The following is a 16,330-nucleotide window of genomic DNA, read 5'->3' as shown; positions in this document are numbered from 1 at the left end:
TATGACATCATCATGTCCATATGGGCACATCACATGCAGTTTGATATTGTTACAGAGCTCAATCTAATTTATATAAATTAATTCTAAACGTAATTTAAACACAAATATACTTGAAACATGATTTCAATATCACATTGTAGATTTAAGAGTCTGTAACTGATAATAAAGTATTATATAGGCCGTATTGCAATACATGTTTACCTTGTACTTTAATTAGATTCAAGATTAATTATTAACCGAGACAATATCTAAAGATGTATTCATCATGTACAAATGAGTTCACAGCTTGATTACAAATGTGTTTGTGGTTTTAGGCCGCAAACACGCCAAGAGTCTGTTCGCACGACATCCGTCTGACCACCACTGCCCCGCCACCAATAACTACTAGACGATGTAGCTATTATTTTCCACAAAACATATTAAAACATATTGCAAACTCTATTGTAATACCTTACTTGAGCTATTGTAACATAATTTGGGGAAATAGTAGTCAAACTCTAATGAAAAGAGTTCAAACTATCCAAAACAGAACAGCTCGAATCGTGTGTGGTCTAACATGGGACACACCTAGTAGTGAGGCACTAAGGCAAATTAATTGGTCACCTTTATTTTATCAAGATAGATATGAATGTTGTATGGTTATATATAAGGTTTTGACAGATAATGCCCCACCTTACCTAAATAATGTATTTACATTCAATGATATAAATTATAATCTAAGGCACAGTGATACACATCTATTCATCCCAAAGCCAAAAACCGATTTTAAAAAACGAAGTCTGTCTTATCGTGGAGCAATTATATGGAATAGTCTCAATGTTGATACCCTTCCAAATTCAGTTAAGTTGTTTAAAACGTATCTGAAAAATGCATTGTAAAACATAATGGTATGGTAATCTACGATCTACATCCAACTTTTAAAATGGCTAAATACTATGTAAAATGTGTGTTTTATCACTATTATTTTAAGGTAAATGAAATCCAAAAGACTTATTATGTATTACAGTTGAATCCCATACATTATACACTTCGATAAGGGTTCCCGTTTACACGGGAAGTACCGGTATGGTGTACCCTAAATAGAGGTGTCAGATGAAGGGGATTCTGCTGTAATTTTGTTTCTTTTCAATTTCAATTTTTTTCGTTTCTGTTGTATTTATATGGTGTTGATTTTTTTGTTTTGTAATACAGTATCACGAACTTGTGTAAAAACAATCAATATTGATTGAACGAGTTGTACTGCACATCAGTCTCGTGTCTAAATAAAGTTTATATATATATACACCAACAGCCACCACACAAGAACCACTACCACCACCACCTATTATTGTTCCATCAAATTACCTGCAACTTCTTTAAATGTTTCTATGTTATATTTATTTATGTAGCCAACAACATATCTCACAGAATAAACGGCACCCAAAATTAAAATTCACTTTATTTTTAAACATTTACATTAAATCATACAAACCATAGACCATGTGGTACATTTTTAACATTAGAAATAAAAATATTTCACTTTCACTTATTATAAATTATAGCATGCTACAAATTTGGTATTAGAATTTATAATTAATAATAATTTATTATTAATAATAATAACATTTAAAACCGTTACAGAATTAAAAACTGAATGGATTATTTAATGAAAGCCATGTACATAAATCAAAAATATTTTCATTTCAATATTAGTTATTATTGACAGTATCATCATTGACGAAACAACAATCAAAAATCACTCAACCGTGCCAATGTCAAGGTACATAAACCATTGTCTTTTTTGAAAGAGGTTGCAGAATCTATATCATCACTCGTCGGTTTGTTTTGCTACAATTTATTAAACGAATTGTTTGTGAAACGCGAGTGAGGAGGAATTATTAGTTCAAACGATAAAAAACTGTCGAACACATCTGATAAATGTGTTTTTACGCTCGAGATGCAGTGCAAATTTCTCGATGTTTTCTAAAATCTGTTCCTTAGTATACGAGCGGAATAAATACGGTAAGATTAACTTTTAAAGAACACACGATAATAGGCCTACGTCAAAAGCAAGTTGTTTTGTATCTTAGTAATATTGGTTTATTTCGCAACTCATCTCAAGAACAATTGCTAGTTGAGAGGACGAACCTATTTGTAAACATCTCATTCATAAAGTATTTGCAATCAAATTGGGATCATGTGTTGCCTAACTTTCTGTACCGTATTAATGCTTGATATTAGCATCTATTTCCATAAGACATACGTTAATAATATCAGGCATACGATGATGATAATAATACCGATTTAGCACTGATGGACCAGGATGGAGCCATCCCAGGTGCATGCAGACTTACCAAACCGCCGTCTTTTACGATTTACCGGCTTTGTACCGATTGACCAGAGTGAAGCACGAATAAGTAACCGGCATGCGGACAATGAGCTAGCTTTTTCACTTGAACGTCTTGATCTACAAAGATGCAAACGTGTTTGGGAGATAAAAGAGAAAGAACTTGATGCTTTTCAGCAATTAAAGTGTTTTGAACGTCAAAAAGCTTTATCGAGGTCTCTAACAAGTGTTGACATTCCTCAGGTTGTGGTTGCTCTCAGAAAGAGAGAAAGGGGTCCGAGACGTGATAAAGTAACAGATACGGTAAGCATATTATTCTTCCCCTTTCCTGAAACTGAGATATGAGATACTAAACAACACATACTCTTTGCTCACACGGCTGTGTGATTCATTCAGACTTTGCCTTTTGCACGTCCTCATATAGATTGATTCCCGCTGCAGGACCTATCCCTTGTCATCTGCCATTTGGCAGATCTTTTTCCATGCTTCTCTATTTATATCAAGCATATCGTAGCTATCATTTTCCTTCCTCTTCTTGTTTTACCTTAATATCTTCCTTCATCACAATCTCCTCTATCTCTATATCTAATCCATTGCTTTTGCTGCTCCGCAATCTTTTTCATTAGGCCTATTTGCTTCTCGATATATAGAATTTTAACATTTTCATCCATCCTCACATCTTAAGGTGGATAGCCTAATCAATGTACACGGTTTTAGTGTTTCGATCTTGCCTAAATGATGTTCAATTCGCTATAATGGAGGCCGAACTAAAATACTGATATTGTTGCTTCGTCAACATTCTTAATTATTAACGATATAACGGTCCTGGGTTCAAATCCTTTTATTTTCCAGATTTTTTTCTCTCATGATCAATAACATTAAGTCTATCATTCTGCGTATTACCAGAGAAGTTTGAAATTACACTCGCACCTGCAATTTACAATAGTTGGATATATTTAAATTTAAAATAAACAAACACAAAATACACGTGTACGCTGTCCCTACATGTTTATTCAGCTAAATTGTAAACCAGAATTCACTATTTTTATATAAATTACAACAAATCTCTACATCCTACAAACATTTCCTTTTTGTATTCATAGTTCCGATGCAATAACGTTGTGTACTTTGAAATATACTTAAGCTTAAGTAACATCAATGTCTCTTAAATCCTACTCATACAAAAAGAATCGCAAGACTAGTAAAAAAACATTGCTATAAATGTCAAAGGATATCGATGTAAATGACGCTTTTCGACATTTGTGACTACTACAAAACACTAAACATTTGCCTTCGATACAAGAATCCCTGTCGTATTATACTTATAGATTTTTTAACAACGATATCGGTTTCCGATTTTAGTTATTATCTTCTTCGTATTATTCTTATCTTGTTGCTTTGGGAAATGATTAATTACAGGATACAACGGTGGACTTACCGGCAGGTGTTCCGATCTGTACCGAGGTATTTATTTCTCGATTAATTCATATTTTTAACAAAGGAGATTTTAATGTCCTTCAATGACGTCATGTTTATTTCAGGGGGAGATAAACGATTTTAGGATAGCACAAACCAGAGCAAACATTGAGGAACCGCCACCGTCCCTATCGTAGATGCTTTGTATAAGTGTATAGACAATGAACATAATAGGGTGGGAAGTTGTGGTACGGTAACGGTAAAGGTTCTTTTTATACATATTTATCTCCAATGATAATTATGGAAAATTGAAATACTTTAACCAATTATAAATAAGATACTAATTGTGCAACATCTGACATATTTACAGACTCTCCAACAAGAAAAGATTTTATTTGATTTTGTTTTTTTTTATACAGGAAGATGATAAACAAACAAGGGCGAATACGGTTCCACTTAGACGAAAAATGTACTCTAACCATATTGATTTAAAAACATCTTTGCTAAGTGAAAAGACTTCTTCCACTTCAAGATCTAGAAGTGTCATTCCTTTTTACTCTCAAGTTGATCGAATCTCCAAAGTAGATCGTAAAGTAGAAAATATCGGTGATGTGTTTTTCCGTAGACATTCTTCTTTACCAAACAAACTGGATACATCAAAGGAAATGAGAGAATCAGACAATGTGTATAATGAATTGACACAGTATGATTTACCTGCAGAGAAACATAACAGTGAGAATAAACTCATAGACTACCGGAACTTTAATCGATTTAAAGCACCGATAAATCAAAAGGAACGAATATCTTGGCTTAAAGCTTCCGTTAAAGTTGATAGCGATTCAGTATCGGATCAGGATGAGCAGTGTGCTGCTGACTTTATAAATCCTACGACGAGATCGTCAAGCTTCCGACATCTTCGTAAACGTCCTAAGATCGGAAAGGTGCGCTCAAAAAAGGAGTTGATCTCTCTTACACACTTTGATAACATTCTAGCAGTAACTGAGATCGAAAAGAAAGACAAGAGAGATAAAGAAAAACGGGAAATCCAGCGAATGAGAGATGATCGATTAAGTGATAGATTACAAACATTTTATGACAAAGTGAATGATCTAGAACACTCTTATGAATATTGTGAAGCTGATAATCTTAGTTCAAAATCATTTATTTTTTATAAACATAAGTAACAATATATAAGACCACTATGTATAAGTATGAAGATGGAGTATAAGTAAAAATTCAGTACTGTTGTTACCTATTCTAAACTTTTAATTTCGAAATTAACCACAGAAATTAAATATTGTCTCTTTCCGTCCGGCTTCCCTCCCATTGCATTCCGATCGGTAACGTGCTTAAAACATATTTATATTATTGTTATTCTACCCTCCGTAAAGCGTGGTTCTCACTAGCGACGCAACGCAATGCCTACCATCAGGCTAAACATTAGAATGTACTTCATTATAGGCCTACTGTATTCATTGAAAACATTGGTCCTAATCAAAGGCTCAGCTGTCCACGATAAATACACGCGACAAAAACACCATTTCTACCCACAATTTAAAAGAACCACTCAAAAATCATTAAGTTTAGTTAGTAAAGGGGTTGAACTTTGGCCTGATATACCTGAGATTCTTAAGTTACTTAAGAATCCTATAACTTTTAAAATAAAATACAAAAATAAATTACTTTTGCAATACTCTGATTAGAACAGGTATTTTTCTTTTTACAATTACATCTTACTCTCTGAGAAATCTTTTTTTTTTTTTTTGGTTAAGATAAAAAAAAAAAGGATTGTTTGCTTTTCTTTTTCTTTTTCTTAAAAGTTACATTTTGTTTGCCTATGCCGTTGTGCCTTTTTTTCATATTACTATTTATATATACTGTATATTGTTTTGTAACAGGGGGTTTCTACTTATAAGCTGTGCTTCAGAGATTCCCCCTTTCCATTCTTTCATTTTTGTAATGAATATTTATGTATGTTAATGTGGTTTTTTTTTGTGAATGGAAATAAAGAAACAAACAAACAAACAAACAAACAAACAAACAAAGGTAGGCTAAACAAAACTTGAAAAACTACATTTTAGATATTGCAGCTTTGATATCCAGGATCCACAACTGTAGTGGCGAAACGCAAATTAACGCAATACTATTAATTGCGCGACGTTCATTCGATAATCCGGTCGTTCCTTGTGATTGGTCAAATGTCCAGTGTTACCTAGTAGGAAACCGGCAAGCTTAAATCTCCAATACTGTAATAAATTATCATCTTTGTTTATGTGCGACGCATGCGTAGTTATTCGACCCAGTCTCTCCGTCTCGTCGAGGTATATTCAGAGCGTCATTTCGACGATCGAGCATTCTCTACTTCTACGGAGCGCCATTTATGCCTTTATTTACTTCCGAAATAGAAATAGTACTACGGTAACTGGTTCAGTGGACCAAATTTAGCACCAGTGGAGCACAGTGATATAAAATAGAAATAAGTCACTAATTGTAATATCTTTTTGTATGTTAATACACTGTGCTCAAGTGGACACAATTTGGAGCCAGTGAAGCACAGTGATATAAAATAGAAATAAGTCACTAATTTTAATATCGTTTCGTATGTTATTACATTGTGCTCATGTGGACCCAATTTGGAGCCAGGGGAGCATAGTGATATAAAATATAAATAAATCAATGAATTTTAATATCTTTTCGTATTTTAATACACTTTGCTCAATTGAACCCTATTTGGAGCCAGGGGAGCACAGTGATATAAAATAGAAATAAGTCACTGAATTTTAATATCTTTTCGTATTTTAATACACTGTGCTCAAGTGGACCCAATTTGGAGCCAGTGGAGCACAGTGATATAAAATAGAAATAAGTCACTGAATTTTAATATCTTTTCGTATTTTAATACACTGTGCTCAAGTGGACCCAATTTGGCACCAATGGGAGCATAGGTAAATAGTCAAAAAAATACTTCTGGAATTCAAAAATATTTCAAACTTGGTATATATGTTCAATATCCGTCGGTTACTCCATCCGTAATGCATTGATTGTATTTGTTGTAAATATTCTTTATTCTGTCAAGTACAAGCGAAAATTATGTTTACATTGGTTTAAAACATGCTGTAAAAAAACGCTATGATAAACTTACAGGAAAACCATGTTACGTTATAAAAACGTGCAAAATGTTAATTAATTAGATAAATGATATCAAATTATTGTATAGTTATCATACAGTTAAAGATTTAAATAATAATTACCTTGATTTTTATTGTTTATTAATTTCTTCTGTAATTTATCATTGTATAGAAAAAAAATGTAGTGCAGAGTAAAGGAACCGTGTCAAGATTATTATACATGTACTGCAAATACTGCAGTAACAACACTTTTATCCAATAATTTGTTTGGTTAATCATACACATTGTTTAAAAAAAATGTTTAACCTAAACATAAACCAACATTGAAACAAACTGAAAGCATGCATTACTGCAGTAACTGCAGTAGATTAATTCCGACATGATCCCTAAGTGTGATTGTTTAATTTTATTTTGCGCTTTTTAATCCGATCAAAGAGGATGGTATGTAAACATAGTATATATAACTATTTTTTTTTTAGTCGCCTCCATTTTACTTATTCAGGATGGATATAGTATTATCATACTACATGTATAAACATTTAGTACTACAAACACGACTGATTTCAATATGGTACTATATAAAAAAATCATTACAAAATATGATTCATAATTTTTCTTTCGGTAATAAAAAAAAAGTGAAATAGATTGAATCATGGTTTTGGTATTTGCCTCTTATATATACAAATATATTTTATAAAAAAATAATATATGACGTATAAATGCATACACATTATGTTGACCATATTTTAGAAAATAATATAGCGCTTATTAAATAATATGAAATTATACTTTAAAGATGTATTTTCCCATAAAAACATGAACAATGAAAATTACTAAAATTAAACTTTCCGTAGAAAGAAAAACTCCAAAACAATGTTTTCACTTATAAAAAGACAAAATAAACGGTTAAATTCAACCAAAACCTGGCAACCAATTTCAAGTTTATATTTTTTTTTCCGATTATTAAAACATTTGTTTTTGTTTTCAGGGAGACAATATATCTTTAAATAATACGGTACTTTAACTTCAATCTTTAGATTCGATTGTGAACGGTATATGTAATATGATGCATTTATTTGTAAATGTGTTCTTTCATATTAATTGGTCTGGTTTTATTATATATTAACCCACCATATTATATTATGTTTTTTATTCACTAATTGTGTATGACTGTAGCCAAATGATGTATATAGTATTGGTGCTCCTTCTTTGGCTACGGTACCCTAGGGGGAAAAGAGCGTTTTTAGACCAGCCACAAACACCTATACACAAGGCTGTGGTAGGCGTAAGTTGATTGGTGGAATGTGAATATTTATTATGTTTAATCATGACACGTCATCATAACGAGGCGGTCATTATAATGTGTGCGCATTGTCCGCGTTCGTTTAAAAGGTGCGGACATTGACTATGTAGGCCAATAGAATGTGGATATCCGTAAGTTGATTAGTGGAATGTTTGTGAATATTTGAAGACGTTCACACGTCTTCATAACGAGCCTGTCATTCGTACGCAGTGACGGTGTGCGTTTATACACATCAACAAGTGTGTATACGTACGGACATTGAATGTTTAGGCCGATTGGATTGGTTTGTGAATATCACAAGTGTCATGTGACACGTCTTCATAACCAGGCTGTCATCACAATGTGTACGCAATGACATCGTGAGAATGTGTGTATACGCTTAAACCTACTACATACAGAAAATGTGTAATATTTTATATTATACAATTATTACAGGTTTCAGGTGATGTATTATTTCTTAGAATGACTTTCAAGGAATTGTAATAAAAGTTTTTACTAGATAATAAAAGATGAGAATTGATGAATTATTATTTTAAAAGCATTTTTACATCGATTAAGCATATTTGAATACCTACCGGTATGGTACCATACAATCATGTTCGACAATACAGTGTCACTTTAAAAAAAAAAAAAACAATATTCATAAAAAAAAATATCCGTCGAGGTTCGAACCCCAGTCGATAGCACTCAAAACTGAGCATTACCCGTTACACCACCAAGTACCAAAATGATCAGTTAGCTCACACGTATGTCGTGGGTTCGATTCCCACGCTGGTCGGTGGAATAGAGTTAAGGCTATGCGAACCACTGTGTTTAGGGTTCACAGATCATACGTACCCCTTTCCACCACACATCATGAGGCGACAACATCAATGCATCTGGTGATGTGGTGGAAACGACCCCAAAAGGCTGTGGCAGGGCCTTAGTGCTGAGGCAGGGAGGGCACATATACCATCTTTTTTTTTGGCTCTCACCAACTGCGTTGGTGGTTTAAATTTTATGTTTTGCGCCCTCAATTTATTTTAACGTAAAAAAAGGGAATTAATTCTCTTCGTTACGTGTTTAGAAGAGAATTAATTTGATCTCATCGTAGTTTGGTATGCCGTGCGTTTGTTATGCAAATGAGTGTGCACATGTGCTGTGGGAAAGATGGTATTGTTAGTCATTCGCGATCAACACACAACACTGTTCAATTTTTATTTTGTTAATCTTTTACATTAATTATAATTCTACCGTTACACATTAAGACTTATATATTTCGTTTCATAATTTCCGGGGAATAAGTTTTCATTTTTAGCTCTGCCCCAACCATGGTGAGCTTACTGGAGACTTAATATTTAATTTCATATTTCAATAAATATTTTTTCAAAATTGTCTTTGCTCAGCCCTAATCACGGTGGGGTAGTGAAGACTCTTATATATCATGTTTCAAAATACTATAGGTGTCATTTCTGGGGACCTTGTAGTTATTTTTAAACAGTTTGGTATGCCTTGCGTTGTTATGCAAATGAGTTTGTGCAGGTGTAATGGGGAAGGTGGCATTGTTAGTCATTCGCGGTGAACACGCCACAAAATTAAATTTAAAAGTTAAATTTTGATTTTGCTAATCTTTAGGTCTATTAGAAATTCAAATCATGTAAAGACACAATTTTCCGGGCGGGAACCTAGAAGCGCCCCTCCTTTAGTTTGCAAAAGTAATCTTGAAAAGAACCCCATGCGGAAAAGAAGCTTATCCGTAAAAAAAGAAGCCCATCGTACCCAAGAGTACTAAAAAATGAGGAACACATGGGCTCTTTTTGGGGTTTTATGGTGTCTATTTAATGGAAAAGTGAATGCCATACAAAAAAAAAAAAATTACTTAAAAAAAAATATCCGTCGAGTTCGAACCCCAGCCGATAGCACTCAAAACTGAGCATTACCCGTTACGCCACCAAGTACATGAATGAAAAGCTGATAATAGTCTATTTATACGTGTATTTCGTAATTGATCATTACGTCATAAATATCCTATTAACGTTGCTAAAACCAAAATGATCAGTTAGCTCAGTCGTCTGAGCGTCGTGTTAACAACACGTATGTCGTGGGTTCGATTCCCACGGTCGGTGGAATAGAGTTAAGACTATGCGAGCCACTGTGTTTGGGGTTCACAGATCATGAGGCGACAACATCAATGCATCTGGTGATGTCGTGGAAACGACCCCAAAAGGCTGTGGCAGGGCCTTAGTGCTGAGGCAGGGAGAGCACATATACCATCTTTTGTTTTGGCTCTCGCCAACTGCGTTGGTGGTTTAAATTTTATGTTTAGCGTCCTCAATTTATTTTAATGTAAAAAAAAAAGGGAATTAATTCTCTTCGTTACGTGTTTAGAAGAGAATTAATTTTATCTCATCGTAGTTTGGTATGCCGTGCGTTTGTTATGCAAATGAGTGTGCACATGTGCTGTGGGAAGACCATTTGCAGACCTGTAGGCAAGGCAGCCCAGTTGTAGATGCATGCGATCTTGGACTGTATGAAGATTTAAGGTGTTGTAAATGTTAGTTCGTGGTGTGATCGTGAGAGGATGAGCTTTAAGGATAATGCGAAATGCTCTATTTTGATTGGTCTGTATTCGGTCAATATTCGATCTGATTCCCCAAACACTACATCAATAGTCAACGTGTGGGAGGATTATAGTGTTATAGAGGAGTATGGATGCGTGTTTATTAATTAAATGACCGAGCACGCGATAAGATGGAGATGGACAAGCCCAGTTTGGAACGTAGTTTATTTACATGAAAAGAAAAAGAAAAAGATAAATTTAAATCAATGTGAATGCCAAGATGTTAATGTTTGTCAGTTTGTGATATGGGTATATACGAAACGATATTAAAAGTAGTGACTTTTATTTCTATTTTATATCCCTGGTGCTAAATTGGGTCCACTTGAGCAGTTACCGTAGTACTACTTCTATTATTGAAGTTAATAAAGGCATAAATGGCGCTCCGTAGAGAAGTCGAGAATGCTCCAGTCTGACGCTCTGAATATACCTCCGTGTCACACATGGAACAAAAATATCAAAGTTAATCTCAACTCCTTCCAATATTTATAACACACAGGGCCTAAGTCGGGGCCTAAAAACTTAGTCACTGAAGAAATATGGGTCGACTTGATGGTAAGATAGTGGTTGCCACAGCAGCTGCTCAGGGTATTGGCCGTGCAGCAGTTAAGGTGAGAATACATTGGTATCCCAAAACTTATTTTCATGCTAGGTAGGCCTAGGCTCTTCTGTAGTAAGTAGTTGGCTAAGTTTGTTGTTCATGCTCGACTCATGATGATGTAATAAGATGAGCCTGCTTTGTTGGCTGAGTCATTTCGGTCGGCAGGTATGGAACGTCAGTGTATGGCGCACAATAAGTGTCAATATGGTTTTCTCTTGATGAACTTAAATAATTAATATACACTATACAATACATATTTGTGAGAGGTACACTGCACTTAAAACTAATGATCTTGCATGTTTATTTTGAAGGCTTTTGTAGAGGAAGGTGCCACTGTATATGCAACAGATGTAAATTTAGAAAAACTAAATGAACTTAAAGAAATTAAAGGTACATGTCTATAAGTTGTCTTAAAACAGAACAGATTTATATTTTGCAATTTCAGCATATATATTTATATTTTATAAGCATAGATAGGTGTTCAGTGGTGCTTACTGCACAGGGGCATAAAAAAAATTTACCATTTCAAACATTTGCACTAGACAGATTTATTCTTGCCAATGTCAAATTCATTTTGACTTGCATACACCAAGGCAATCTAACAACAGGACGACACTGTGCTCGCCTTGCCAAGTTAGGAACTTGTAACAGTCCTTTGATCTTATGTCTGGCTGCGACATATACCAACAGTACTGTACTATGTACATATTCTCAGCGGCACTGGTGTCTGTTAAGGGGCATGAAACTGATTGTGTTGCAGCCACAGATAAACCCTTTGATCTCTGGAGCTTGGCATCCTCAATTTGCCTTGCATACAGTGAATAGTATTTGTGCCATTTCATCTTCAGGTGTTATAATCAGAAAACTAGATGTTACCAATAATGATGATGTCGCTGCTCTTGCAAAAGAAGTTGTCACAGTCCATATACTCTTCAACTGTGCCGGGTAAATATTGAATAAAATAAAATTATTAATTAATTAATTATTAATTATTAAATATTGAATAATATTCTATACAAAATACTAGATTTACTTGCATGCCCTCTCTATAGTTTATCATGAATGATATATTTATTTATCTTAATTAATTTTTTTTATAGTTGGGTATTTCAAGGAACCTTGTTAGATACGTCAGAGGCAGACTGGGACTTGTCATTTGACATAAATATCAAATCAATGTATCGTATGTGTAAAGCCTTCCTACCAAAGGTGAGTTTACAATCATAAACAGACTCATGATAACAAATTAAGAATACCCCACTGGCACCCAAAGGGAATGTCAGTGTTTTTCCTATCCTTAATTTATATTTGCTTGAATTGTTTTCTACATTTTTCTTTTTCAGATGCTGGAAAATGGTGGTGGAAACATAATAAATATGTCGTCTGTCGCCAGTTCAATGAAAGGTACAGTATTATACTATTCTTCTAGGATAAGGACTATAAACCTATAAAAGTGTACACATAATGCTTGTGTGCACTTTTAAAAACCTTGTAATCTTTCGAGAAAGTAGTTGGTATAAAGACCAATTTACACAGACGAGCGGTATCGGTAAGCGGAAAACTGCGTACAGTTGCTTGTCCAACGTCGAATCTGTATCTATTCTAAGCGGAAAGCATCGTCTCCTCCACGTTGTGTGTAAATGATCATGATTCTATATTTTTATTACCACTACCGCTTGTCTGTGTAAATTGGCCTTAATGTTAGACTTTGATTTGAAAAAGGTCCAACAACACTGAATAATGACAGTGAGTGAATAGCATCTGAACAACCAAGTGATAAACTTGTTTACATTATAATTCACTACCTTGGCTGGCTGACTCTATTGATTGCATTCAATACCATTTGATAACTTTATCTATTCTATTTGATAGGTGTCCCAAACAGATGTGTGTACTCTACTACTAAGGCTGCTGTGATTGGACTAACAAAGGCAATCGCTGCAGACTACATCAAGCAAGGAATACGCTGTAATTGTATTTGTCCAGGCACTGTTGACACGCCTTCTCTGAGAGACAGGATAAAAGCAGTAGGCGATGAAAAAAAGGTTAACTCCTGTGTATATTTACTAAATACTGTTTTGAGAATGTATGTACAAAATACTACTTGCTCAAATTGGTTTGTACTCTACTTTTTGTGTAGCAAATAGTAGATGCATGAATAGATCTAAGATATATATTATTATTTCCCTCTGAAAAAATATTTATTTTTGTTTGTTTTGTTGAATATGCCATTTTAATGTCACATAATACTGTAGTTATTACTTTAACCAAAATTGGATTGGAAAAAAATTGTTATTTTCTGTCCGACAATGGGTTTTTGGTTAAATTTAACAGTTTATTTTGTCATTTTATAAGTGAAAATCATTATTTTGTTTTTTTTCTATGGAAGTGATTAATGTTGCTAAAACTAAAAAATGGCTATTAATTTTTTCATGTTTTTGGGGGACAATATAAATCTTTAATATTCTTTTTTCTAAATGATGTAATTTTATTTCCAAATAATAGAGGGCTCACTCACTATTCTTGTGTACATCTCTGTATTGTTGTTGTATTTTTAATACAGTAATCTATATTTTCAATATTTTTCAGCTAATTTTGCAATATGACTAACTTTATGACGTAAAACTAAATTTATTTCAGGGATTAGCTGACTTTATTTCCCGTCAACCTACTGGTGAACTTGGGGCACCAGAGAACATTGCCAGTTTAATAGTATTTATTGCTTCTGATGAGGTAATCTATTATTTTGTATTATTTATTTTAACTCTTATAACATTATCACTAACCAACTATGAAATAATAAGCATGTATAGCAGTGTTACCAAAGTACAGTTTTGTATACATACTGTAGAAATGTATTTTGGTCTTACCCAATCAATCGTGACAGTTCCGAATATTGTACCTTCTGTTGCTTAGCCCTTTCAGATCTTAAATATATCCCATCATGTTTTAACTGCGACTGAGTAGGCCTACCTGAAAATATCATTGTTTTTATAAAAAAAACTTAAATAATTGTATACAGTTATCAAAGAAAGCCTGGCTGTATTAGATTAGTATATACAGTGGACTTGAATTTTGTTTACTGTTTTAACTGTGTACATGTTCCAACTTCTCGCAGTACAAAACAACTTCTTAGTATTCTTTAAAAAAAAAATTACAGTAAAAAACATCGAACAAAAATTTACACTTTTAATTAACAATATACATAACATTGTAGAGTGTTTTGTTTCTTAATGAGTAAACAGTACAATTACATCAGTAGAGAAATACATTTGACCAATTATTTTTATCTACCAGACTTCATATTAGTAGTAGGTTTTCATCAATTATTCATTTTTTTGCTGAGCACATGGATATCCAATGCTAAAAAAATTCATTATAATATTTAACCTTAATCTCTGTCTACACTATCAAACTTTATGTGGCAAAAAAATATGATGTACCCAAATATGGACAAAATGATGTCATATTGCTACCATATTTGTGTATATCACTACCATCAAGCTAGTTTGATAGTGTAGACAGAGCTTAAGTACAATTTTTATCTGTTTTTTTTTTAGTCAAAACTGATTACTGGCTCTGACATTAAAATAGATGGTGGATGGGCTTTATAGATTGTTTCACTGACAGTTTGTAAGTTTAATCTACAGTATATCTATGAAAATACAGTAGACAGAATGGACATGAAATAATACATATTTGAAAATTTGATTTTCATACAGCAGTAGTAAATTTTAATTTTGAGCAGTACTACTCATTAAAAATGACAATATTCATAAAATGAATAGAATCAAGTTAATTATTTTTATTTTATAAAATTCTTGGAAAAGTTGAAATATATTTGTAAAAAATATAGACAGAAAGAATAATCAACTCATTTTATATAAATAAATTAGACTTCACATTTAATTCTTCATAAATTAAATGTGGAAAATCCATAATTGAATTCAATATTATGTATATGCCTATATATACTTTCCAATAAGCATTGGCATAATCACAGTCTTTCATTTTAATCTTATATCACTTTTTAATGTTCTACTTAAATACCCGTCAAGCAATAACAATGATAAAGCTCTATCTACACTACATCAAACTTTGTGACAAAAAAATGTAATGTGGCCATATATGTACATGATGATGTCATATCACTACCATATTTAGGCACATGACACTTCTTTTTTGTCAATGTTTGATAGTGTAGACAGAGCTTTAGAGTCGTCATTACACAGTAGAATCAACCTTTGTGAGCCAACAAAGTGTCCCCATAAGCGTTGTCTACACAAATCAAATACCCGTCAAGCAATAACAATGATAAAGCTCTATCTACACTACATCAAACTTTGTGACAAAAAAGTGTGATGTGCCCATATATGTACATGATGATGTCATATCACTACCATATTTGGCTATATCACTACCATATTTGGCTATATCACTACCACATTTGGGCACATGACACTTTTTTTTTGTCAAGTAGTTTGATACCTGTAGACAGAGCTTTATACATGTAAGCATTTGTTGAAAAAAAATCACTTGGTGAAATGCATTTGAATTAAAGGTAATTTTTGGAAAAAGTTGAAGAGCATTAATGTTTGTGTTCTGTTTAAAAAACGTTGCACGGTTTTATGATGATATACTCAAGTAGATGATGATATACAACTCGTAGTGGAGCTGTAGCTTGGTGGTCAACGTGCTTGCCTTCTAATCCCTGACCTAGTGCCAGGGTTGTGACTTATGACTCTTCCAACTCCACTCCCTAAGCCTCAAATGAGAATTAGTTTATAAGCATGATAAATTATAAAATAGTTTATCCATCCTGGCGAGTTACTCGCTTTTGGATGCATATGAAAATTTAAAAAATGCTTCGTCTACACTATCAAACTTTATGTGACAACAAAATGTGTTGTGCCCATAATGGATGCAATTACATCATATCACTACCATATTTGGGAACATC

The 16,330-nt window shown here is 33.3% G+C and overlaps 1 protein-coding gene across 1 annotated transcript; it reads left to right on the top strand.

The window, feature by feature from the left end:
- Positions 1 to 11,199: 11,199 nt before the first annotated feature.
- Positions 11,200 to 15,953, top strand: LOC140054116 (dehydrogenase/reductase SDR family member 6-like). Its single transcript, XM_072098992.1, has 8 exons — positions 11,200 to 11,380; positions 11,682 to 11,760; positions 12,219 to 12,315; positions 12,471 to 12,579; positions 12,714 to 12,774; positions 13,243 to 13,415; positions 14,011 to 14,103; positions 14,931 to 15,953. The coding sequence occupies exons 1-8, from the start codon at positions 11,309 to 11,311 to the stop codon at positions 14,982 to 14,984; spliced, it is 738 nt and encodes a 245-aa protein (XP_071955093.1). The 5' UTR covers positions 11,200 to 11,308; the 3' UTR covers positions 14,985 to 15,953.
- The last annotated feature ends 377 nt before the right edge of the window (positions 15,954 to 16,330 follow it).

The sequence above is a fragment of the Antedon mediterranea genome, chromosome 7 (assembly GCF_964355755.1).
Source record: "Antedon mediterranea chromosome 7, ecAntMedi1.1, whole genome shotgun sequence".
Taxonomy (NCBI): Eukaryota; Metazoa; Echinodermata; class Crinoidea; order Comatulida; family Antedonidae; genus Antedon; species Antedon mediterranea.
The sequence above is the reverse complement of the archived record's forward strand: the minus strand, read 5'-3'. Positions and strand labels throughout refer to the sequence as shown.

Bases quoted from the DNA above. Each gene is read 5' to 3' on its own strand.
- LOC140054116 (XM_072098992.1), top strand. From the start codon at position 11,309: ATGGGTCGACTTGATGGTAAGATAGTGGTTGCCACAGCAGCTGCTCAG. The intron at 12,580-12,713 runs GTGAGTTTACAA...TTTCTTTTTCAG, and splicing joins GTAAAGCCTTCCTACCAAAG to ATGCTGGAAAATGGTGGTGG. The intron at 13,416-14,010 runs GTTAACTCCTGT...AATTTATTTCAG, and splicing joins CAGTAGGCGATGAAAAAAAG to GGATTAGCTGACTTTATTTC.